The sequence below is a fragment of the Phyllobates terribilis genome, unplaced genomic scaffold, assembly GCF_046119375.1.
Source record: "Phyllobates terribilis strain yellow unplaced genomic scaffold, ASM4611937v1 Scaffold_7__3_contigs__length_470593459, whole genome shotgun sequence".
Classification (NCBI taxonomy): Eukaryota; Metazoa; Chordata; class Amphibia; order Anura; family Dendrobatidae; genus Phyllobates; species Phyllobates terribilis.
This window is the reverse complement of record NW_027362767.1, coordinates 391,688,742-391,713,696: the sequence shown is the minus strand read 5'-3', so window position 1 is coordinate 391,713,696 and position 24,955 is coordinate 391,688,742. Positions and strand designations below refer to the sequence as shown.

Below are 24,955 nucleotides of genomic sequence, written 5' to 3'. Positions count from 1 at the left end.
TCCTTGTAGCGCAGGTCTAAAAGTGTCACCAACCAGTAATGACTGTCACCAAACATTTTGACAACGCGATGGTCAATGGTTAAGGCAGCGTAACATAAAGTCAGCCGTGCGTGCCAAACTGGTAAAGGGCAAGACTTCCATGTTCTCACCAAGATGACGACTGACCATGCACTCCTCCTCCTCTTCCTCCTCTCCCATGTCCTCAGGCCACCCACGCTGAACCGACGGTATGACAGTTGTACAGGTACTACCATCTACAGTGCATGATACCAGCTCCTGTTCTTCCTCCTCCTCTTCCTCATTGTCCCCCAATGCATGTTGGGATGAGATGAGGCTGAGTTATGTGTAATCATCCGTTATTGCTTCTTGATCCATCTCATCATACTCTGGCTGCAATGCCTCCTCTTTAATTCTCTGCAGAGAGCCTTGCAAAAGACAGACTAGTGGGATGCTGACGCTAATGATGGCATCATCGCAACTCACCATCTTGGTGGCCAGTGTGCCATCAGGAGATGTACCGTCCCTGGCCACAAGCACTTGTCCACGTGTCCGTTGTCAGGTGGACTTTCCCAGTAACTGCGTTGTGAAGTGCACGGCAGATGATTTGGGACACGTGCTTGTGTAGAGCGGGGATGGCACACCGGGCAAAATAGTGTTGGCTTGGGACCGAGTACCGAGGGCTGGCCACCGCCATAAGGTTGCGGAAGGATTCTGTCTCCACCAGCCTAAAAGGCATCATTTCCAACGCAAGCAGTCGTGAAATTTGCGAATTTAGGACTGTGGTCTGTGGGGCGTTGGCTGCAAATTTGCGCTTTCGTTCAAAGGTCTGGGATATGGACAATTGAACGACGAGGGGGGACGTGGACATGGACGTGGATGCTGTTTCTTGAGAAACTGCCATAACAAGTGAAGACTGAGAGGAGGGGGCATCTTTGCATGCAGTATGGACAGGGGATTGCCTTGCACGCACAACAAGGGGTTCTCTTATACGCACAACAGCGGAAGAAGCAGTGGTGACACCCGCTTACACTCGCCCCACAAAGTCGGGTGCTTATCTGACATTCCCCTGATCATGCTGGTGGTGGTCAAGCTGGTAGTTTTGTCACCTCTGCTGATGCTGGCATGGCAGGTGGTGCAAATGGCCTTTTTGGGGTTATCAGCTGAGTCTTTAAAAAAATTCCAGACTATGGAAGACCTACCGGTTGTACTGGCAACGTCCCTCGTGTTGGGGTTACCTGGAGCGGTTGCCCGCCTTCTGTCTGCGGCCACCACACTGTTTCTTCCTGCCTGTAGGGGTACTCTGCCTCCCTCCCCCTGTGTGCTGCGGGCCTCACTCTGCATGTCCTCCTGCCACGTTGGATCAGTTACTAGATCATCCACCACCTCCTCCTTTTCCACTTGCGCACCACGATCATCCTCCTCACTTCGTGGCAATTGTGTCTGATCATCATCCACCTCTTGTGACAAATTGCCTGTGTCGACTTCCTGTGGCCGTTGCTGTTCAAATATTTGGCCATCGCTACATGGGATCTCCTCTTCCACCACTTCAAGTGGAGCAGGCGAGGGGCACAAATATGTAAATGGACCAGTGAACAGCTCTTCAGAGTGTCCAAGTGTGGGATCAGTTGCTGTCTGACGACACTCGGCATGGTGGGAGGAAGGAGCATCAGGGTGAGGAGGAGTATGCGGTCGAGACTCACGGCTACTAAAACTTGACCGTGTGGAAGACAGACCGGAGGTGGTGGTGCCCAGGTAACTGGAAGTATTATCTGCTATCCAATTAATAAACTGTTCACACTGATCAGTTCGCAATACTGGTGTTGTAGTTTGCTTCCCTAGTAATTCGGTCTAGCAGTGGGAGCGAGAAGATGTGGCTGTTGGTTGTGGCACATTTTCACCTTGGCCACGGCCCCATCCTCTACACGCACCATCACCAGAACGTCCAGTTCCACGTCCCTTGCCACATGCCTTGCCCATTGTAAATGAAGTAAAATAGCTTACAATCGCACTATCAATGGAGAAAGGGTAATAAAAAGGAGATTAGAACCGTGGAAGAGGAAAACCACAGTTCTATTTCTCTGGCCTACACCAGAATCTTTTAAACAGAAATATTTGTGTCTGAACAGTCAGGGAGACACTATTACTGTTTTTTTTTACGGAAAAAAAGGCCAAAAGCTGGATAACACAGAGATTTTAACTGTGGAACTGCAAAACCACAGTTCTAGTTATCTGGCCAACACCAGAATCTTTTAACCAGATATATTTGTGTCTGAAGTCAGCGAGACACTATTACTGTTTTTTTTACGGAAAAAAGGCAAAAACCTGGAAAATATTGAGATTTGAACCGTGGAACTGCAAAACCACAGTTACAGTTTTGTGGCCTACACCAGAATCTTTTAAACAGATATATCTCTGTCTGAACAGTCAGGGAGACACTATTACAGTTTTTTTTTACGGAAAAAAGGCCAAAAGATTGATAATACAGAGATTTGAACTGTGGAACTGCAAAACCACAGTTCTAATTTTCTGGCTTACACCAGAATCTTTTAAACAGATATATTTGAGTCTGAACAGTCAGCGAGACACTATTACTGTTTTTTTTTATGGAAAAAAGGCCAAAAGCTGGATAATGCTGAGATTTGAACTGTGGAACTGCAAAACCACAGTTCTAGTTATCTGGCCTACACCAGAATCTTTTAATCAGATATATTTGTGTCTGAACAGTCAGGGAGACAATATTACTGTTTTCTTTTACGGAAAAAGTGTCAAAAGCTGGATAATACTGAGATTTGAACCATGGAACTACAAAACCACAGTACTAGTAATCTGGCCTACACAAGATCTTTTTACCAGAAATATTTGTGTCTGAACAGTCAGGGAGACACTATTACTGTCTTTTTTTATGGAAAAAAAGCCAAAAGCTAGATAATACTGAGATTTGATCTGTGGAACTGCAGAACCACAGCACTAGTTATCTGGCCTACACGAAAATCTTTTAAACAGATATATTTGTGTCTAAACAGTCAGTGAGACACTATTACTGTTTTTTTTACGGAAAAAGACCAAAATCTGGATAATACAGAGATTTGAACCATGGCACTGCAAAACCACAGTTATAGTTTTGTGGCCTACACCAGAATCTTTTAAACAGATATATTTGTGTCTGAACAGTCAGGGAGACACTATTACTGTTTTCTTTTACGGAAAAAAGGCCAAAAGCTGGATAATACTGAGATTTGAACAGTGGAGCTGCAAAACCACAGTTCTAGTTATCTGGCATACACCAGAATCTTTTAAACAGATATATTTGTGTCTAAACAGTCAGCGAGACACTGTTATGGTTTGTTTTATGGAAAAAAGGCCAAAAGATGGATAATACAGAGATTTGAACCATAGTCCTGCCAAACCACAGTTATAGTTATGTTCCGTACAGGAGAATCTTTTAAACAGATTTATCTGTGTCTGAACAGTCAGGGAGACACTACTACTGTTTTTTTACGTAAAAAAAGGCCAAATGATAGATAATGCTGAGATTTGAACCATGGAACTGGAAAACCACAGTTATAGTTATGTGGCCTACATCAGAATCTTTTAAACAGATATATCTGTGTCTGAACAGTCAGGGAGACACTATTACTGTTTTATTTTACGATAAAAAGGCCAAAAGATGGATAATAAAGAGATTTGAACTGTGGAGTTGCAAAACCACAGTTCTAGTTGTCTGGTCTACACCAGAATCTTTTAAACAGATATATTTGTGTCTGAACAGTCAGGGAGACACTATTACTGATTTTTTTTCACGGAAAAAAGGACAAAAGCTGGATAATACTGAGATTTGAACTGTCGAAATGCAAAACCACAGTTCTAGTTATCTGGCCTACACCAGAATCTTTTAACCAGATATATTTGTGTCTGAAGAGTCAGCGAGACACTATTACTGTTTTTGTTCACGGAAAAAAGCCCAAAAGATGGATAATACAGAGATTTTAACCTTGGCATTGCAAAACCAGAGTTATAGTTATGTGGCCTACATCAGAATCTTTTAAACAGATATATCTGTGTTTGAACAGTCAGGGAGACACTATTACTGTTTTATTTTACGGAAAAAAGGCCAAAAGCTGGATAATACAGAGATTTGAACCATGGAACTGCAGAACCACAGTTACAGTTTTGTGGCCTACACCAGAATCTTTTAAACAAATATATCTCTGTCTGAACAGTCAGGGAGACACTATTACAGGTTTTTTTAACGGAAAAAAGGCCAAAAGATTGATAATACAGAGATTTGAACTGTGGAACTGCAAAACCACAGTTCTAATTATCTGGCCTACACCAGAATCTTTTAAACAGATATATTTGAGTCTGAACAGTCAGCGAGACACTATTACTCTTTTTTTTACGGAAAAAAGGCCAAAAGCTGGATAATGCTGAGATTTGAACTGTGAAACTGCAAAACCACAGTTCTAGTTATCTGGCCTACACCAGAATCTTTTAATCAGATATATTTGTGTCTGAACAGTCAGGGAGACAATATTACTGTTTTCTTTTACGGAAAAAGTGCCAAAAGCTGGATAATACTGAGATTTGAACCATGGAACTGCAAAACCACAGTACTAGTAATCTGGCCTACACAAGATCTTTTTACCAGAAATATTTGTGTCTGAACAGTCAGGGAGACACTATTACTGGTTTTTTTTGTGGAAAAAAGGCCAAAAGCTAGATAATACTGAGATTTGATCTGTGGAACTGCAAAACCACAGCACTAGTTATCTGGCCTACACGAAAATCTTTGTGTCTAAACAGTCAGTGAGACACTATTACTGTTTTTTTTTACGGAAAAAGACCAAAATCTGGATAATACTGAGATTTGAAGCGTGGAACTGCAAAACCACAGTTATAGTTATGTGGCCTACACCAGAATCTTTTGAACAGATATATTTATGTCTGAACAGTCATGGAGACGCTATTACTGTTTTTTTTTCACGGAAAAAAGGCCAAAAGATGGATAATACAGAGATTTGAACCATGGCACTGAAAAACCACAGTTATAGTTTTGTGGCCTACACCAGAATCTTTTAAACAGATATATTTGTGTCTGAACAGTCAGGGAGACACTATTACTGTTTTCTTTTACAGAAAAAAGGCCAAAAGCTGGATAATACTGAGATTTGAACTGCAAAACCACAGTTCTAGTTATCTGGCCTACACCAGAATCTTTTAAACAGATATATTTGTGTCTGAACAGTCAGGGAGACCCTATTACTGATTTTTTTTTACGGAAAAAGGCCAAAAGCTGGATAATACTGAGATTTGAACAGTGGAGCTGCAAAACCACAGTTCTAGTAATCTGGCATACACCAGAATCTTTTAAACAGATATATTTGTGTCTAAACAGTCATCGAGACACTGTTACGGTTTGTTTTATGGAAAAAAGGCCAAAAGATGGATAATACAGAGATTTGAACCATAATCCTGCCAAACCACAGTTATAGTTATGTGGCCTACAGGAGAATCTTTTAAACAGATTTATCTGTGTCTGAACAGTCAGGGAGACACTACTACTGGTTTTTTTACGTAAAAAGGGCCAAATGACAGATAATACTGAGATTTGAACTGTGGAATTGCAAAACCACTGTTGTAGTTATGTGGCCTACACCACAATCTTTAAACAGATATATTTGTGTCTGAACAGTCAGCGAGACACTATTACTGTTTTTTTTTTACGGAAAAAATGCCAAAAGCTGGATAATACTGAGATTTGAACCATGGAACTGCAAAACCACAGTTATAGTTACGTGGCCTACATCAGAATCTTTTAAACAGATATACAGTCATATGAAAAAGTTTGGGCACCCCTATTAATCTTAAGCTTAATGTTTTCTAAAAATTGGTGTTTTTGCAACAGCTATTTCAGTTTGATATATGTAATAACTGTTGGACACAGTAATGTTTCTGCCTTGAAATGAGGTTTATTGTACTAACAGAAAATGTGCAATCTGCATTCAAACAAAATTTGACATGTGCATAAGTATGGGCACCTCACCAGAAAAGTGACATTAATATTTAGTAGATCCTCCTTTTGCAAAAATAACAGCCTCTAGTCGCTTCCTGTAGCTTTTAATGAGTTCCTGGATCCTGGATGAAGGTATTTTTCACCATTCCTCTTTACAAAACAATTCCAGTTCAGTTAAGTTTGATGGTCGCCGAGCATGGACAGCCCTCTTCAAATGATCCCACAGATGTTCAATGATATTCAGGTCTGGGGACTGAGATGGCCATTCCAGAACATTGTGAATGTTCCTCTGCATGAATGCCTGAGTAGATTTGGAGCGGTGTTTTGGATCATTGTCTTGCTGAAAGATCCATCCCCTGCGTAACTTCAACTTTATCACTGATTCTTGTACATTATTGACAAGAATCTGCTGATACTGAGTGGAATCCATGCGTCTCTCAACTTTAACAAGATTCCCAGTGCTGGCATTGGCCACACAGCCCCAAAGCATGATGGAACCTCCACCAAATTTTACTGTGGGTAGCAAGTGTTTTTCTTGGAATGCTGTGTTTTTTTGCCGCCTTTTTGTATGACCAAACAACTCAATCTTGGTTTCATCAGTCCACAGGACCTTCTTGCAAAAAGAAATTGGCTTCTCCAAATGTGCTTTTGCATACCTCAGCCGACTCTGTTTGTGGCGTGCTTGCAGAAATGGCTTCTTTTGCATCACTCTCCCATACAGCTTCTCCTTGTGCAAAGTGCGTTGTATAGTTGACCAATGCACAGTGACACCATCTGCAGCAAGTTGATGTTGCAGCTCTCTGGAGGTGGTCTGAGGATTGTCCTTGACTGATCTCGCCATTCTTCTTCTCTGCCTCTCTGATGTTTTTCTTGGCCTGCCACTTCTGGCCTTAACAAGAACTATCCCTGTGTTCTTCCATTTCCTTACTATGTTCCTCACAGTGGAAACTGACAGGTTAAATCTCTGAGACAGCTTTTTGTATCCTTCCCCTGAACAACTATGTTGAATAATCTTTGTTTTCAGATCATTTGACAGTTGTTTTGAGGAGCCAATGATGCCACTCTTCAGAGGAGATTCAAACAGGAGAACAACTTGCAAGTGGCCACTTTAAGTAGCTTTTCTCATGATTGCATACACCTGGCTATGAAGTTCAAAGCTCAATGAGGTTACAAAACCAAAAAAAGTCAGTAAAAAGTAGGTAGGAGTATTTAAAACAAGAAAATGATAAGGGTGCCCATACTTATGCACCTGACAAATTTTGTTTGAATGCAGATTGCACATTTTCTGTTAGTACAATAAATATCATTTCAAGGCAGAAACATTACTGTGTCCAACAGTTATTAAATAGATCAAACTGAAATAGCTGTTGCAAAAACACCAATTTTTATAAAACGTTAAGCTTAAGATTAATAGGGGTGCCCAAACTTTTTCATATAACTGTATCTGTGTCTGAACAGTCAGGGAGACACTATTACTGTTTTCTTTTACGGAAAAAAGGCCAAAAGCTGGATAATACTGAGATTTGAACTGCAAAACCACAGTTCTAGTTATCTGGCCTACACCAGAATCTTTTAAACAGATATATTTGTGTCTGAACAGTCAGGGAGACCCTATTACTGATTTTTTTTACGGAAAAAGGCCAAAAGCTGGATAATACTGAGATTTGAACAGTGGAGCTGCAAAACCACAGTTCTAGTAATCTGGCATACACCAGAATCTTTTAAACAGATATATTTGTGTCTAAACAGTCATCGAGACACTGTTACGGTTTGTTTTATGGAAAAAAGGCCAAAAGATGGATAATACAGAGATTTGAACCATAGTCCTGCCAAACCACAGTTATAGTTATGTGGCCTACAGGAGAATCTTTTAAACAGATTTATCTGTGTCTGAACAGTCAGGGAGACACTACTACTGTTTTTTTTACGTAAAAAAGGCCAAATGACAGATAATACTGAGATTTGAACTGTGGAATTGCAAAACCACAGTTGTAGTTATGTGGCCTACACCAGAATCTTTTAAACAGATATATTTGTGTCTGAACAGTCAGCGAGACACTATTACTGTTTTTTTTTACGGAAAAAATGCCAAAAGCTGGATAATACAGAGATTTGAACCATGAAACTGCAAAACCACAGTTATAGTTACGTGGCCTACATCAGAATCTTTTAAACAGATATATCTGTGTCTGAACAGTCAGGGAGACACTATTACTGTTTTATTTTACGGTAAAAAGGCCAAAAGATGGATAATAAAGAGATTTGAACTGTGGAATTGCAAAACCACAGTTCTAGTTGTCTGGTCTACACCAGAATCTTTTAAACAGATATATTTGTGTCTGAACAGTCAGGGAGACACTATTACTGATTTTTTTTCACGGAAAAAAGGACAAAAGCTTGATAATACTGAGATTTGAACTGTCGAAATGCAAAACCACAGTTCTAGTTATCTGGCCTACACCAGAATCTTTTAACCAGATATATTTGTGTCTGAACTGTCAGCGAGACACTATTACTGTTTTATTTTATGGAAAAAAGGCCAAAAGATGGATAATACAGAGATTTGAACTGTGAAATTGCAAAGCCACAGTTATAGTTATCCGGCCTACACCAGAATCTTTTAAACAGATATATTTGTGTCTGAACAGTCAGCGAGACACTATTACTGTTTTTGTTCACGGAAAAAAGCCCAAAAGATGGATAATACAGAGATTTGAACCTTGGCACTGCAAAACCAGAGTTATAGTTATGTGGCCTACATCAGAATCTTTTAAACAGATATATCTGTGTTTGAACAGTCAGGGAGACACTATTACTGTTTTATTTTACGAAAAAAACGCCAAAAGCTGGATAATACAGAGATTTGAACCGTGGAACTGCAGAACCACAGTTCTAGTTATGTGGCCTACACCAGAACCTTTTAAACAGATATATATGTGTCTGAACAGTCAGGGAGACACTATTACTGTTTTTTTTACGTAAAAAAAGGCCAAAAGCTGGATAATACTGAGATTTGAACTGTGGAACTGCAAAACCACAGTTCTAGTTATCTGGCCTACACCAGAATCTTTTAAACAGATATATTTGTGTCTGAACAGTCAGCAAGAATCGATTACTGTTTTTTTTTTACGGAAAAAATGCCAAAAGCTGGATAATGCTGAGATTTGAACCGTGGAACTGCAAAACCACAGTTCTAGTTATCTGGCCTACAACAGAATCTTTTAAACAGATATATTTGTGTCTGAACAGTCAGCGAGACACTATTACTCTTTTTTTTTATGGAAAAAAGGCCAAAAGCTGGATAATACTGAGATTTGATCCGTGGAACTGCAAAACCACAGTTATAGTTATGTGGCCTACACCAGAATGTTTTAAACAGATATATTTGTGTCTGAACAGTCAGGGAGGCAGTATTACTGTTTTTTATATGGACAAAAAGGCCAAAAGATGGATAATACTGAGATTTGAACAGTGGGACTGCAAAACCACAGTTCTAGTTATCTGGCCTACATCAGAATCTTTTAATCAGATATTTTTGTGTCTGAACAGTCAGGGAGACACTATTACTGTTTTTTTTTATGGAAAAAATGCCAAAAGCTGCATAATACTGAGATTTGAACCATGGAACTGCAAAACCACAGTTATAGTTATGTGGCCTACACCAGAATCTTTTAAACAGATATATTTGTGTCTGAACAGTCAGCGAGACACTATTACTGTTTTTTTTTACGGAAAAAAGGCCAAAAGCTGGATAAAACTGAGATTTGAACCGTGGAACTGCAAAATCACAGTTCTAGTTATCTGGCCTACACCAGAATCTTTTAAACAGATATATTTGTTTCTGAATAGTCAGCGAGACACTATTACTGTTTTTTTTACGGAAAAAATGCCAAAAGCTAGATAATACAGAGATTTGAACAGTGGAACTGCAAAACCACAGTTCTAGTTATGTGGCCTACACCAGAATCTTTTAAACAGATATATCTATGTCTGAACAGTCAGGGAAACACTATTACTGTTTTTTTATGGAAAAAAGACCAAAAGCTGGATAATACAGAGATTTGAACTGTGGAACTGCAAAACGACATTTATATTTATGTGGCCTAAACCAGAATCTTTTAAACAGATTTATTTGTGTCTGAACAGTCAGGGAGACACTATTACTGGTTTGTTTTTTTCTGGAAAAAAGGGCAAAAGGTGGATAATACTGAGATTTGAACCGTGGAGCTGCAAAACCACAATTATAGTTATGTGGCCTACACCAGATTCTTTTACACAGATAAATTTCAGTCTGAACAGTCAGGGAGACACTATAACTGTTTTTTTTTATGGAAAAAAGTCCAAAAGCTGGATAATACAGAGTTTTGAACCATGGAACTGCAAAACCACAGTTATAGTTTGGTGGCCTACACCAGAATCTTTTAAACAGATTTATTTATGTCTGAACAGTCAAGGAGACACTATTGCTGTTTTTCTTTTCAGAAAAAGGGCCAAAAGCTGGATAGTACTGAGATTTGAACCGTGGAACTGCAAAACCACAGTTCTAGTTATCTGGCCTACACCAGAATGTTTTAAACAGATTTATTTGTGTCTGAACAGTCAGGGAGACACTATTACTGTTTTTTTTATGGAAAAATGGCCAAAATCTGGATAATACTGAGATTTGAACTGTGGAACTGCAAAACCACAGTCATAGTTATGTGGCCTACACCAGAATCTTTTAAACAGATTTATTTGTGTCTGGTCAGGGAGACACTATTACTGTTTTTTTATGGAAAAATGGCCAAAATCTGGATAATACTGAGATTTGAACTGTGGAACTGCAAAACCACAGTCATAGTTCTGTGGCCTACACCAGAATCTTTTAAACAGATTTATTTGTGTCTGAACAGTCAAGGAGACACTATTGTTGTTTTTTTTTTTTCGGAAAAAGGGCCAAGAGCTGGATAGTACTGAGATTTGAACTGTGGAACTGCAAAACCACAGTTCTAGTTATCTGGCCTACACCAGAATCTTTTAAACAGATATATTTGTGTCTAAATAGTCAGCGAGACACTATTACTGTTTTTTTTTACGGAAAAGGGCCAAAAGCTTGATAATACTGAGATTTGAACCGTGGAACTGCAAAACCACAGTTATAGTTATGTGACCTACATCAGAATCTTTTAAATAGATATATTTGTGTATGAACAGTCAGGGAGACACTATTATTGTTTTTTTTTCAAGGAAAAAAGGCCAAAAGCTGGATAATACAGAGATTTGATCCATGGAACTGCAAAACCGCAGTTATAGTTATGTGGCCTACACCAGAATCTTTTAGACAGATATATCTGTGTCTGAACAGTCAGGGAGGCACTATTACTGTTTTATTTTGCTGTAAAAAGGCCAAAAGCTGGATAATGCAGAGATTTGAACTGTGGAACTGCAAAACCACAGTTCTAGTTATCTGGCCTACACCAGAATCTTTTAAACAGATATATTTGTGTCTGAACAGTCAGGGAGACACTATTACTTTTTTTTTTACGGAAAAAAGGCCAAAAGCTGGATAATACTGAGATTTTAACCGTGGAACTGCAAAACCACAGTTATAGTTATGTGGCCTACACCAGAATCTTTTATATAGATATATTGGTGTCTGAACCATCACAGACACACTCAATTTTTTTTTTTTTTTGGGGGGGGGACACCAAAAGGTTAATAAGACCCGTATTTGTACAGTCTGACTGAAGAAAAAAAATACAGGGTTTAGATGAAAAAAAAAAGAATTTTTCTGGCCCCTGATACCAGGGGATAAGTCTTGCAATTTGACCAGCAGGTGCACACAGGACTTTAATGCACTGTTTGTTGGTATAACCACTGCGTCTTCCATACAGCCTGCCTGCCTGATATCTGGGATTAGTCCTGAGAAGGACTGTTTGTTTGATTTGGCAGGCTTTAGAGACTCTACACTACCTATTTTGCACTATATATTTCTCTCTAACTCAGCAGCACTGACCCTACACTCTCTGATCTTGGGTGATTGTGTCCAAGATGGCGGTGCCCGGTTTTAAATACTCAAGGTGACGCTGTGCGGCCAGTCAATCACTGTAATGCCCACAAACAACATGGCTGTGGCATTACAGTGACTGGCTGGCAAACCCTGCATGTTCATTGGCTCTGTAAAGAGGGCCAAACATGCAGGGCGGAGACCCGAGCTCCCGCCCGAGTAACCCGGAAATGCACGGTGCTTGCCGAACATCCCGAGTACTGATATGCTCGGGCGAGTACCGAGCAGTGTCGAGCATGCTCGCTGAACACTAACCCTGATACATAAAGCAGGCCACATTATAGCTTTAATTTCTTGGGTGATGATATTGTTCTGCATACAGGGGTTCATATGATAAAATTTCAACTTATTGTCTTACTGCTGTGCTACATACAGCAGGCTACATTTCATCTTTAAATTCTTGGTGCTGATATTGTCCTCTATACAGGTGTTCACATGATAAAATCTAAATTTGTTGTCTTACTACCGTGCTACTTAGAGCAGGCTTTATTTCCTCTTTTAATTATTTGGTGCTGATATTGTTCTCCAAACAGGGGTTCACATGATAAAATCTAAATTTGTTGTCTTACTACCATGCTACATAGAGAAGGCTACATTTCTTCTTTTAATTATTTGGTGCTGATATTGTTCTCCATACAGGGGTTCACATGATAAAATCTAAGTTTGTTGTCTTACTACCGTGATACATAAAGCAGGCCACATTTTAGCTTTAATTTCTTTCATGATGATATTGTTCTGTATACAGGGGTTCGCAAGATAAAATCTAAATTTGTTTCCTTACTGCCGTGCTACATAAAGCAAGCTACATTTCATCATTAAATTATTTGTTGCTGATATTCTTCTCCATACAGGGATTCACATAATAAAATCTAAATTTGTTATCTTATTACCATGCTACATAAAGCAGGGTACGTTTCTTTTTTTTTTAATACTTTGGTGCTGATATTGTTCTCCATACAGGGGTTCACATGATAAAATGTAAATTTGTTGACTTACTGCCGTGCTACATAAAACTGGCCTCATTTTAGCTTTAAATTCTTTGGTGCTGATATTCTACTCCATACAAGGGTTCACATGATAAAATCTAAATTTGTTGTCTTCATACCATGATACATAAAGCCGGCCACATTTTAGCTTTAATTTCTTTGGTGATGATATTGTTCTACATACAGGGGTTCATATTATAAAGTCTAAACTTGCTGTCTTACTGCTATGCTACGTATAGCAGGCTACATTTCATCTTTAAATTCTTGGTGCTGATATTGTTCTCCATACAGGTGTTCACATGATAAAGTCTAAATTTGTTGTCTTACTACCGTGCTACATAGAGCAGGCTACATTTCATATTTTAATTATTTGGTGCTGATATTGTTCTCCATATAGGGGTTCACATGATAAAATCTAAATTTGTTGCCTTACTGCCGTGCTTCATAAAGCAAGCTACATACATCTTACCACTGTGATACATAAAGCAGGCCACATTTTAGCTTTAAATTGTTTGGTGCTGATATTCTTTTCCATACAGGGGTTCACATGGTAAAATCTAAATTTGTACTGTTACTACCATGCTGCAGAAACTATGCCACATCTGAGCTTGTAATTGTTTTTGCGCTGAGATTCTGCTGTATCCTGGACTCCACAGTAAAAAAAATTATTTGTTCTATTACTACCGTGCTGCAGAAACTATGCCACATCTGATCTTTTAATTGCTTTGTGCTAGTACTGTTCTACAGCCAGGAGTCCACATTTCAGAATCTAAATTGGTTTGTGCTAATAGCATGGTCCTGAAACCATGCCACATTTCAGCATTTGACAGGGCTTGGAGTAGCATTTTTAGCTGAAACATTGATCAGTAACTGGTGGATGAGTGACAGGTGTAGGCCTGGTCCTCTAAAAGCTCTGCCAAATTCAGGCAACACACATGAAGGAGACCCAACTTGGAGACCAAACATTTCCAATAATTAGGGACAGATACTTTCAAGCAGGTGTGGGAAAGACTAAGTACAACATGAAAGGAAGAGAGGGAGGAAGCCAAAATACTAGGGAAAGGGGGAGTTGAGACCCCTAGGCAGATCTAATATCACCTTGCCTACCCTACGATCTCTATATAGGTTCCAGACCTATCATTGAGCAGGACCCTAAACCCTGAATGACCCTAGAGATTGGCCCTAGATAGGATGGGGGAGGCGTGAGCACTGGTCACTCCCCACTAAAAACTAAAGACATCAAGGTAGACAAACAAAAGGAATTAACTTAGCTTGAGCAGACACCAGAGGAGTAAGGCCAATTGTCCTCCAAGGGTACCAGAGAAGACGCTAGCCGACTGCTAGTGCTGCAAGTCTGTACATAGAAGTATCACCGGTGATTGCCTGGAGAAAACTGAGGGTTTTTTACTCCTGTGTAAAGGTGTGTCAATCAGCAGCAGGAGGGAGGTTGCTTCTGGGTCTTAAAGGAAGAAGGATTAAGAAGGTGTCTGGAATGCCAAGCGCAGTGACCTTCTACAGCTACAGTAGATCCAGAGCTATTACACCTGACACACCTGTGACAGATATCACTATAAAGGCATCAATTTCTATTTATTAATTTATTTTACTTACTTATATATTGCCAATAATTACACAGCGCTTTACAGACATTATCAATTTCCCCATAGTAAAAATAGTATGTATAATCGGGCTCTAACACCCCTTCCGCTACAGGCAACCCACCAAATGGACATCCAACTTGGAGTCTCCACATTTTGAAAAATTGTTAGTAACATCAGCAGCACTAGCAAAAACAGGAACAGAAGCCATGACAAAGGTGTCACAGACTGCAATAACGCAAGATCAATGCAGCACACTAAAAATTATACCATTGCCTAGTCTTCCCAGTCTGCAATTGGGGTGCAAAAGTTATTGGAGATCCATGACTTGTTCATTCTGATGAAAGTTAGGTAGTCTACACTTTCAGGGGACAGCCAGATGTGTTATCCATGAAGGCACCAGCAGCGCTGAAGACACGTTCTAAGATAACTCTGGCTGCCGCCCATGACAAAACTTCTAAGGTGTGACAGGCAAGCTCAGGCCATTCTTCAATTTTTCTAGGCCAAAAATTTAAAAGGGTCCAAATACCCCTTGATGGCATTAATATTGAACTTGAGATACTCCTGCACCATCTTCTCCAGTCATTCACTACATGTCAGACTTGTACTCTGTAGTGCAGGTGCATGATCTGGTCTAAAAAAATAGTGAAGCGCTCCCAGAATTTTTTCTTTTCTTTTTACAATTATTTTACTCATATAGCGTCATTAATTCCACAGCACTTTACAGATATTTACAGACATTAGTGGCACTGTCCCCTATGGTGCCCACAATCTAAATGTCCTATCAGTATGTCTTTGAAGTGTGGGAAGAAAAATGAGTACCAGGAGGAAACCCTCGCAAACATGGGGAGAACATACAAACTCCTTGTAGATGTTGTCCTTGATTAGGTTGGAGCCCAGGACCCCTGCACTTCAAGACTGCTAATGTTTTTGCGTTGATGACTCAATGTTCTCGGGGTTGGATGTTTATGACTGGGATTCACACTATGTGCCTCACTGCTGTCTTGTGGAAAGCCACTCTCAAGATTGTCTGCAAGTATGTTTTGATACTCCAGCATGGGCGTGTCCCTTTCCGGGGAGGAAGCATCTAGCAAAATTTACTCTTGTACCGTGGATCGATAGAGTGGCAACCAAGTAGTCAGCACTATTTCTAATCTTAACAATGCGGGCAATAATCATGTTGCAGATAGTGCTGCAAGAAGGTGCTCATGGGTCAGTCTCTTTCATGTGGTCCAAGTCCATATTGTGTTGGATAACACATAAGCTTGCTTCCTCCATCCTCTCATGCCAACCATGGATAACAGAGAGGGGATCATTATCCTCTTCATCTCCTAACTGTTGCGCCTCCATCACCTCTTTCTCCTCATCCTCCTCCATTTGTTCCTCTGCTCCTGCACCTTCACTAAGAGTTTGTCTGGTACCATGAGCCCCCCTTGATCATTGTAATCCACCCTATAATGGCAACACCTTGTGCGATGACCGTCAGGAACTTAGAGATATTGTTATCTCTTCTGCATCTTCCTCTCCTTCCTCCTCTTCCTCCTCTTTCCCTGGGACCACCACCTCCTTCTGCAGACTATTCAAAGCGAGCTCCAGCATGCAGGTGACCAGAATAGTGATACTGATGATGGCATTGTCAATGCTTACTGCGGATGGAGGCCCTAGAGGAGGTGGAGGAGGCAGAAGCAGTGGAGGAAGTGTTAGATGCAGAGGTTGGGGATTGGGGATTCTAAGACTTGGTGTCTAGTGACACCTTTGTGTCTAGTGGTTTAGTTCTCCATCTCCTGGTGTGCAGTAGTTTAGTTCTCCAACCCTAGCTGTTTAGTAGTTTAGTTCTCCATCCCCTGTTATTAGTTTAGTTTTCCATGTTCTGGTGTTTATTTGTTTTATTCTCCAACCCTACGTGTAGTGGTTTAGTTCTCCAATCCTAGCTGTTTAGTAGTTTAGTTCTCCAACCACTGTTGTCTATTAGTTTAGTTCTCCATGTTCTGGTGTATATTTGTTTCGTTCTCCAACCATAGCTGTTTAGTAGCTTAGTTCTCCTTCCCCTGTTGTCTATTATTTTAGTTCTCCATGTTCTGGTGTGTATTTGTTTCGTTCTCCAACCCTATGTGTTCAGTAGTTTAGCTCTTCAACCACTGTTTTCTAATAGTTTAGTTCTCCATCTTCTGGTGGGTAGTGGTTTAGTTCTCCATCCCCAAGTGCCCTGCAAGCATTGGGGATTCCAAGACTTGTGGAGCAGCCCATTCCCCGCCTGCACCCACAGCCACCAGAGTCACCCAGTACCAAGTCAGCGAGATGTAATGCCACTGGCCATGCATGCTTGTCCAGGTGTCAGTTTTGGAATTTCAGACATAGATTTTTTAAAGGAACGGTTGATGTTGTCTGCAACATGCTGGTGTAGAACAGGTACATATTTCTAAGAGAAGTGATAGGACTTGGCAACTGGTACTGGGGGACTGCAACGGCCATCAGCTTTCAGAAAATGTCTGTATCCACCAGGTGAAAAAGGCAGCATTTCTGTGGCCAACAGATTGGACATTGTAAAGTTCAAGCTCTTTGCTTTGGCATGTGTAGGAGGAAACCATCTTTTACATGACCGCAACTGCAGGACCAAGGGCTGGTTGCTGTGCTGAGAGAGGATGGAGTAGCGTGAACACGACAAACTTCTGGACTGTTAGAGAGGTGCAGGCGGACATGTTATGGTGGATTGATAAAGATGTGGTGTGCTCGGTGTCTGAGATTGGTCAAAAACAGCAGGCATGTCCACATCCGTAACAGCTAACGGGCTCTCACTCACCCCGACTGTAGCAGGTAAACAAGTGGAGGTTCTGCGGCCAGAGACCTGTGTGAGAACACTTTCCACGGTGATGGAGGAGGAAGAAGCAGCAGTTGTCTTGATGGGGCGGCCGGTGGTTGTCGAGGCCCACTAATCTGCATTTTAACGCAGTGAGATTCCCAGACTAATGCATGTTGATCGCACATGTGCCAGTTCATGCATGTTGTAGTTAAATGAGTTGTGTCATCCTTTGCAGACTCCAAAAAGACCCAGCCTGGGCGACGCCTGCCGCCGCTGTGAACTGTAGGCCTGCAGCTGCGGCTGGCCGCAGAAACAGTTGTGGCTGCGGATGCAGTGCTTGTCGTGGTTGCATCACTCTGTGTTTGTGAGGAACGCTGCAACGTAACGTCCTCTTCTTCATCCTCCTCCACCTCCTCTGCTGAGCTACTCAGTTGTGCGCCAGGGGGGTTCACACCAAGTGGGATCTACAACCTCATCATCATCCTATCTGTTCTCCTACTTCTCACCTTGATAATCACTATCCTCCTCTTCCTGCACTGACAGCACAGTACAGTCCGTGTGTGCCTCAGGTATCTGAATCTCATCAGTACACCTCTATGCTGATAACACAAAGATCTGCCTCTCTGGACCTAATATCACCTCCTTACTAACCAGAATCCCACAATCTCTGTCTGCTATTTCATCTTCTCTAAAAGTTAACATGGATAAAACTGAATTCATCATCTTTCCACCATCTTATTCAACCCTCCCAACTGACCTATCCATCAATGGTTGCCCACTCTCCACAGTCCCGCAAGCTTGACTCTGATCTCTGCTTCAAACCTGAGATCCAAGCCCTTTCCACTTCCTGCTGACTCCAACTCCAAAATATCTCCTGGATCCACACATTCCTCAATCATGAATGTGCAAAAACACTAGTGCACGCCCTAATCCTGCCTTAACTACTGCAAGCTCCTTCTCTGTGACCTCCCATTTAACATTCTCACACCACTCCAATCTAACCTAAACTCTGCTCGCTGTCTAATCCATCCCTCACCCTGCTATTCCCTGGCTTCTCCCCTCTGTTGTTCCTTAAACTGGCTCCCCATTGCCCAGAGACTTTAGTTGAAAACCCTAACTTTGCCATACAAAACCATCCAAAACCTGTCTCCTCCATACATCTGTGACCTAGTCTCCTGGTATTTACCAGCATGCAACCCCTGATCCTCACAAGATCTCTTTCTCTACTCCCTCTTTATCTCCTCTTCCCACAATCACATACAAGATTTGTACCGTGCATCTCCTCTGCTCTGGAACTCACTACCCCAACATATCAGACTCCCGCTTGAGCCCTAGCGGTCAGGGTCCTCTTACCTCCTGTACCAGTCGGTGGTTTTTTTTTGTTCAAAATTACTGTACTTGTTGTTTGCTATGTATACCCCTTTTCACATGTAAAATGCCATGGAATAAATGGCGCTATAATAAATATTAATTATTCTATTTGTATTGTGTGTCAATTGATGCCACTTTTCCAGGTGTCTGCCTCTAATTTGAGCTGTTTGGCAGCTTTTGGGACCCTTTGAAGGTGTTGTATATATTTGTATATGCGTTTGGTTTTGCCTCCCATTGAATGCAATGGGATTTGGATATGTTTGGATATGTTTGACGAACTGTTTGGCGAACAACAGGAGGTTCACTGATCTGAAATGAATCGAACATTTAAAGGTTCGCTCATCTGTAGTTGATTGCAGCACAATCTTATCCTACAGTCCTGCTGTTAGAAGGGTTGATAATTTTTTAGAGTAATAAACAAAGAAACCCATTAGTTATCAGTGTTGGTATTGGACTCATTAAATAATTAATTATGTACAGAACATGTTTTTTTTGTGGCATTGTAAAATTTTCACTGTATACACAAAGATATATAATTACCATGATGTAATCCATTCCCCAAGTGATAAGTGATTGGCTCCAAAGTCACCTTCTTTTTTACAGGCCATTATTGAACTGGAGCATGGACCTTGGGGGGGATACTGATGAAAGACACCCTTATACTAGAGTTTTGTCATGGCGTGACAGTAGGATAGCAAATATGCTCCTATACTGACCCTCAAGCTAGGGTGTCCCTAGCTGTCCCTGTCCCCAGGATTACCCCTGAAGGTGGGGATACCTGGACCTCATACCTTACTATGCTCCTAAGCAGCACTAGCCAGTAAAGGGTATGGGAAAAAAGCCAACAAGACATATAGGGAAAAGCAGAAACACAGTAATACAACACACTCTCAGGGAAGAACACCAAGGAATTAAGAGTGTAAAGCCCATGAGGCAACAAAGCAACATAAAGACACATAGGGAAAAAGGAAAGGGTTAACCATACACCGCTCTGCAACAACTGTGGAAATAACATCTTGTCACCAATATGTGTCCACCTCTCCAGACCAGGATAGGGAACTTTTCCTGGTATTGCCTGCAAAGCCATAGAGAAAGATCTGCAGCTCTAAGAGTCAATGCCCGAGTTACCCTGTGCAGACTATAGCTATCCATGGAATCACAATGAGGAGAAAATGAATTCAACCCTGACCCCATCGTGACAGTTGGTGATGCCTGAAAAAAACTCTTTTTGACAGGTTTACAGTATAATCTATATAATATAATTGAATATTTTCCAATGTCTCTTTTCCTCTTTAGTTTAGAAAGAAGTATGGCTCAATATATACGGTGTATTTCGGACATTACCCAGTAGTTGTCCTGTGTGGTTATGATACAGTCAAAGAAGCATTAATTGACTGAGCAGAGGAATTTGGTGGTCGGGGAAGACTTCCTACTCTTGATCAATTTTTTAAAGGCTATGGTAAGTTTGCCAGTGTTGTATACATTACCATATTTTGTCATTAATGAAATATTGGTATCAGATGATATATGAGAAATTAATAGTTTATTCATATACTGCTCTCCCATGAGTCTTGTTTTTGTTTCAGGGGTAGCTTTTTGCAATGGTAATAGATGGAAGGACCTGCGAAGATTTTCCCTTACGATTCTAAGAAATTTTGGTATGGGAAAGAAGACTATTCAAGAACGGATCCAAGAAGAGGTCTCTTTTCTCATGGCTGAGATCAAATTGCAAAAAGGTACTTAGCCATTGTTTTTACAGTGTTCATTGTTATTCTTCATGTCAGGGCAATTATGGTGATATCAAACTTGAATACCTTTTTTTATTTTGGTGGTGGAAAAAAAAAAATCAGAAATTTGTTTAAAAAAAATTTGTTTGTGTCACTATTTTTATTTTTCTGTTGAGACTGATAAAATTGTTGGATTTTTTTTTTGTATGGATAAGCTAATGTTTGTATTGACATTCTGGGCTTTATGATGTTTTTGGGGAGAGGTGCGGCAACAGTAAAGCTGCAATTCTGGGTTTAAATTTTTTCTTTACAACATGTACTGTATGTGTTCAGTATTTAATATTTAATAAATTGGACTTTTACTATACCAGATTGGTTTATTTTTTTAATGTTTTTTATGTTTAAAGAGGGTGAATCATATATAAGTCAATTTTTATGTCTTTTTTCCTTTTTTTTTTCCTGCACTTTTTAGAAGTTTCATGCCGACAGACATAAAAGCCTTCTTCAGGCCCCACGTCTACAATTGCAGCCAATAGGCACATCGCAGTCAAATTACTGCAAAATATGCAATGCATGCAATGGCATGTCACCAGGATCATGTGCCTAAAGTTCACAATAAGAGGTTAACAGCATTATATAAAGAGTAAAAAGCAGCGATTGGAGCTTAGCACTGATTGATGCTGTTGCAGACACATGTTAGGTATGGTGCAGGCTTACCTACTGAGCCAACTTTGTACATGAACACCTAACATGCACTATATACAGTACAGACCAAAAGTTTGGACACACCTTCTCATTTAAAGATTTTTCTGTATTTTCATGACTATGAAAATTGTACATTCACACTGAAGGCATCAAAACTATGAATTAACACATGTGGAATTATATACTTTACAAAAAAGTGTGAAACAACTGAAAATATGTCTTATATTCTAGGTTCTTCAAAGTAGCCACCTTTTGCTATGATGACTGCTTTGCACACTCTTTGCATTCTCTTGATGAGCTTCAAGAGGTAGTCACCGGAAATGGTCTTCAAAACAATCTTGAAGGAGTTCCCAGAGTTGCTTAGCACTTGTTGGCCCTTTTGCCTTCACTCTGCGGTCCAGCTCACCCCAAACCATCTCAATTAGGTTCAGGTCTGGTGACTGTGGAGGCCAGGTCATCTGGCGTAGCACCCCATCACTCTCCTTTTTGGTCAAATAGCCCTTACACAGCCTGGAGGTGTGTTTGGGGTCATTGTCCTGTTGAAAAATAAATGATGGTCCAACTAAACGCAAACCGGATGGAATAGCATGCCGCTGCAAGATGCTGTAGTAGCCATGCTGGTTCAGTATGCCTTCAATTTTGAATAAATCCCCAACAGTGTCACCAGCAAAGCACCCCCACACCATCACACCTCCTTCTCTATGCTTCACGGTGGGAACCAGGCATGTAGAGTCCATCCGTTCACCTTTTCTGCGTCGCACAAAGACATGGTGGTTGGAAACAAAGATCTCAAATTTGGACTCATCAGACCAAAGCACAGATTTCCACTGATCTAATGTCCATTCCTTGTGTTCTTTAGTTCAAACAAGTCTCTTCTGATTGATGCCTGTCCTTAGCTGTAGTTTCCTAGCAGCTATTTTACCATGAAGGCCTGCTGCACAAAGTCTCCTCTTAACAGTTGTTGTAGAGATGTGTCTGCTGCTAGAACTCAATGTGGCATTGACCTGGTCTCTAATCTGAGCTGCTTTTAACCTGCGATTTCTGAGGCTGGTGACTCGGATAAACATATCCTCAGAAGCCGAGGTGAGTCTTGGTTTTCCTTTCCTGGGGCGGTCCTCATGTGAGCCAGTTTCTTTGTAGCGCTTGATGGTTTTTGAAACTGCACTTGGGAACACTTTCAAAGTTTTCCCAATTTTTCGGACTGACTTGACCTTCATTTCTTAAAGTAATGATGGCCACTCGTATTTCTTTACTTAGCTGCTTTTTTCTTGCCATAATACAAATTCTAACAGTCTATTCAGTAGGACTATCAGCTGTGTATCCACCTGACTTCTGCACAACCCAACTGATCGTTCCAACCCCATTTAAAAGGCAAGAAATCCCACTCATTAAACCTGACAGGGCACACCTGTGAAGTGAAAACCATTTCCGGTGATTATCTCTTGAAGCTCATCAAGAAAATGCCAAGAGTGTGCAAAGCAGTCATCAAAGCAAAAGGTGGCTACTTTGAAGAACCTAGAATATAAGACATATTTTCAGTTGTTTCACACTTTTTTGTTAAGTATATAATTCCACATGTGTTAATTCATAGTTTTGATGCCTTCAGTGTGAATGTACAATTTTCATAGTCATGAAAATACAGAAAAATCTTTAAATGAGAAGGTGTGTCCAAACTTTTGGTCTGTACTGTATGTATGATGGATGTCATTAAGGAGTTAAAAAATTACATTTATCTGATAATGTTTTAGAATTTAATTATCTTTCAATCTCAATCATTGACTTCCTTCTTTCCTACTTATTTTCTCTTTTCCTTCCATCATTACCCTCCCTCTCAATTCTTCTCTTTTTTACCCTCTTTTCTCCTCTCTTTCTCTAACCTTTTTACTCCTTCCCTTCTTTCTTCCCCTATTTTATATTTCCATCTTTCTCTCTGTCCATCATTCTACCTTCCTTATATTCATTTTTTCCTTTCTTTCCTTCTAACGCCTTCCTTCACTTCCTCCCAATTTTTCACTTCTTTTCTTCTTTTATCCTCCCTAATTTTGTTTATTTCTTCCATCCTCCTTTCTTTCTTGCTCTTGGAAAATTCAAATTTTTCTATGTTGTTTATATAGAACAATACAGTGACCCAAGCAATCTTCTGGTTCAGGCCGTCTCAAATGTAATTTGCTCCATTGTGTTTGGGAACCGCTTTGAATACAGTAATGATAGTTTCCAGAAGCTCTTGGGCATGTTCTTTATCGTATTTCAGGATATGAGCAGCTTCTGTGGACAGGTTAGTACTGCAAAAGTTCTCAATTTTGAGCTAGACATCTGACAAGTATGCAAATAGAATGATATTTTGGTAGCAAAAAGTTGTCACTTATGCAAAAAGGGGTGATAACTTCTAGGTCAATAATGTTAAGCCCGCTGAGACCCATATGGGTCAGCAAAACATGGTTTGAATGCAGCAGGAGCTTGCATGCTTGACTGCCACTCAATTAATTTTCTATGAGATTGGTAGAAAAAACAGAGTACTGTACTTGGTTAGGTCCGGCCCATTGAGAATGAATGGAACTGCATTTGAGCAAGTCCATTCCAACTAATGACAAATGTACCCATTCTGGAAATTGGGTCTCAGTGATTTGAACTTTAAAAATCCAGAATTTATTCAGTGGATAGAGGTGCCTAATATGCTACTTCTAGACAGTATAGTAATATTAGCTATACATAATCATTGGTGTTGAGCGAGCATGCTCGACACTGCTCGGTACTCGCCCGAGAATCTCACTACTCGGGATGTTCGGCGAGCACCCAGCATTTCCGAGTTACTCGGGCGGGAGCTCGGGTCTCCGCCCTGCATGTTTGGCGCTCTTTACAGAGAAAAATGAACATGCAGGGATTGTCAGCCAGTCACTGGAATGCTGCAGCCATGTTGTTTGCGGGCATTACAGTGATTGGCTGGCCGCACAGCGTCACCTCAAGAATTTAAAACCGGGCGCCGCCATCTTGGACACAGTCGCTCCGGATCAGACAGTGTAGGGAGAGTGCTGCTGTGTTAGGGAGAGATATATAGGGCGAAATAGGTAGTGTAAGGTCTCTAAAGCCTGCCAAAGCAAACAAACAGTTCTTCTCAGGACTAATATCCATCCCAGATATCAGGCAGGCAGGCTGTATAGGAGATGCAGTGGTTATACCAGCAAACGCTGCATTACAGTCCTGTGTGCTCCTGTTGGTCAACTTGCTAGATTTATCCCCGAGTCTCAGGGGCTAGGATAAATTCTTTTTTTTTCATCTAAATTCTGTATTTTTCTTTTCCTCAATCAGACTGTACAAATATGCGTCTTATTAACCTTTTGGTATTCCCCCCCCCCCAAAAAAAAAATTAAATGTGTCTGTGACTGTTCAGACACGAATATATCTGTTTAATAGAGTCTGGTGTAGGCCAGAGAAATAGAACTGTGGTTTTGCAGTTCCACATGTCAAATCTCTGTATTATCCTGCTTTTGGCATTTTTTGCTGTAAAAAAAACTGAAATAGTGTCTCCCTGACTGGTCAGACACCAATATATCTGGTTAAAAGAGTCTGGTGTAGGCCAGAGAAATAAAATTGTGGTTTTGCAGTACCATGGGTCAAATCTCTGTATTATCCTGCTTTTGGCATTTTTTGCAGTAAAAAAAACTGTAATAATGTCTCCCTAACTGGTCAGAAACCAAAATATCTGTTTAAA

At 40.5% G+C, this 24,955-nt stretch overlaps 1 protein-coding gene across 1 annotated transcript in view; it reads left to right on the top strand.

The window, feature by feature from the left end:
* LOC141154961 (cytochrome P450 2G1-like) overlaps nt 1-24,955 on the top strand; it is a 122,758-nt gene that overhangs the window by 75,463 nt on the left and 22,340 nt on the right. Inside the window, exons 3-5 of the mRNA XM_073641539.1 lie at nt 20,111-20,273; nt 20,401-20,550; nt 23,361-23,521. Coding sequence (XP_073497640.1) covers nt 20,475-20,550; nt 23,361-23,521 — 237 coding nt within the window. The 5' untranslated portion in view covers nt 20,111-20,273; nt 20,401-20,474. The remainder of the gene's footprint in view (nt 1-20,110; nt 20,274-20,400; nt 20,551-23,360; nt 23,522-24,955) is intronic.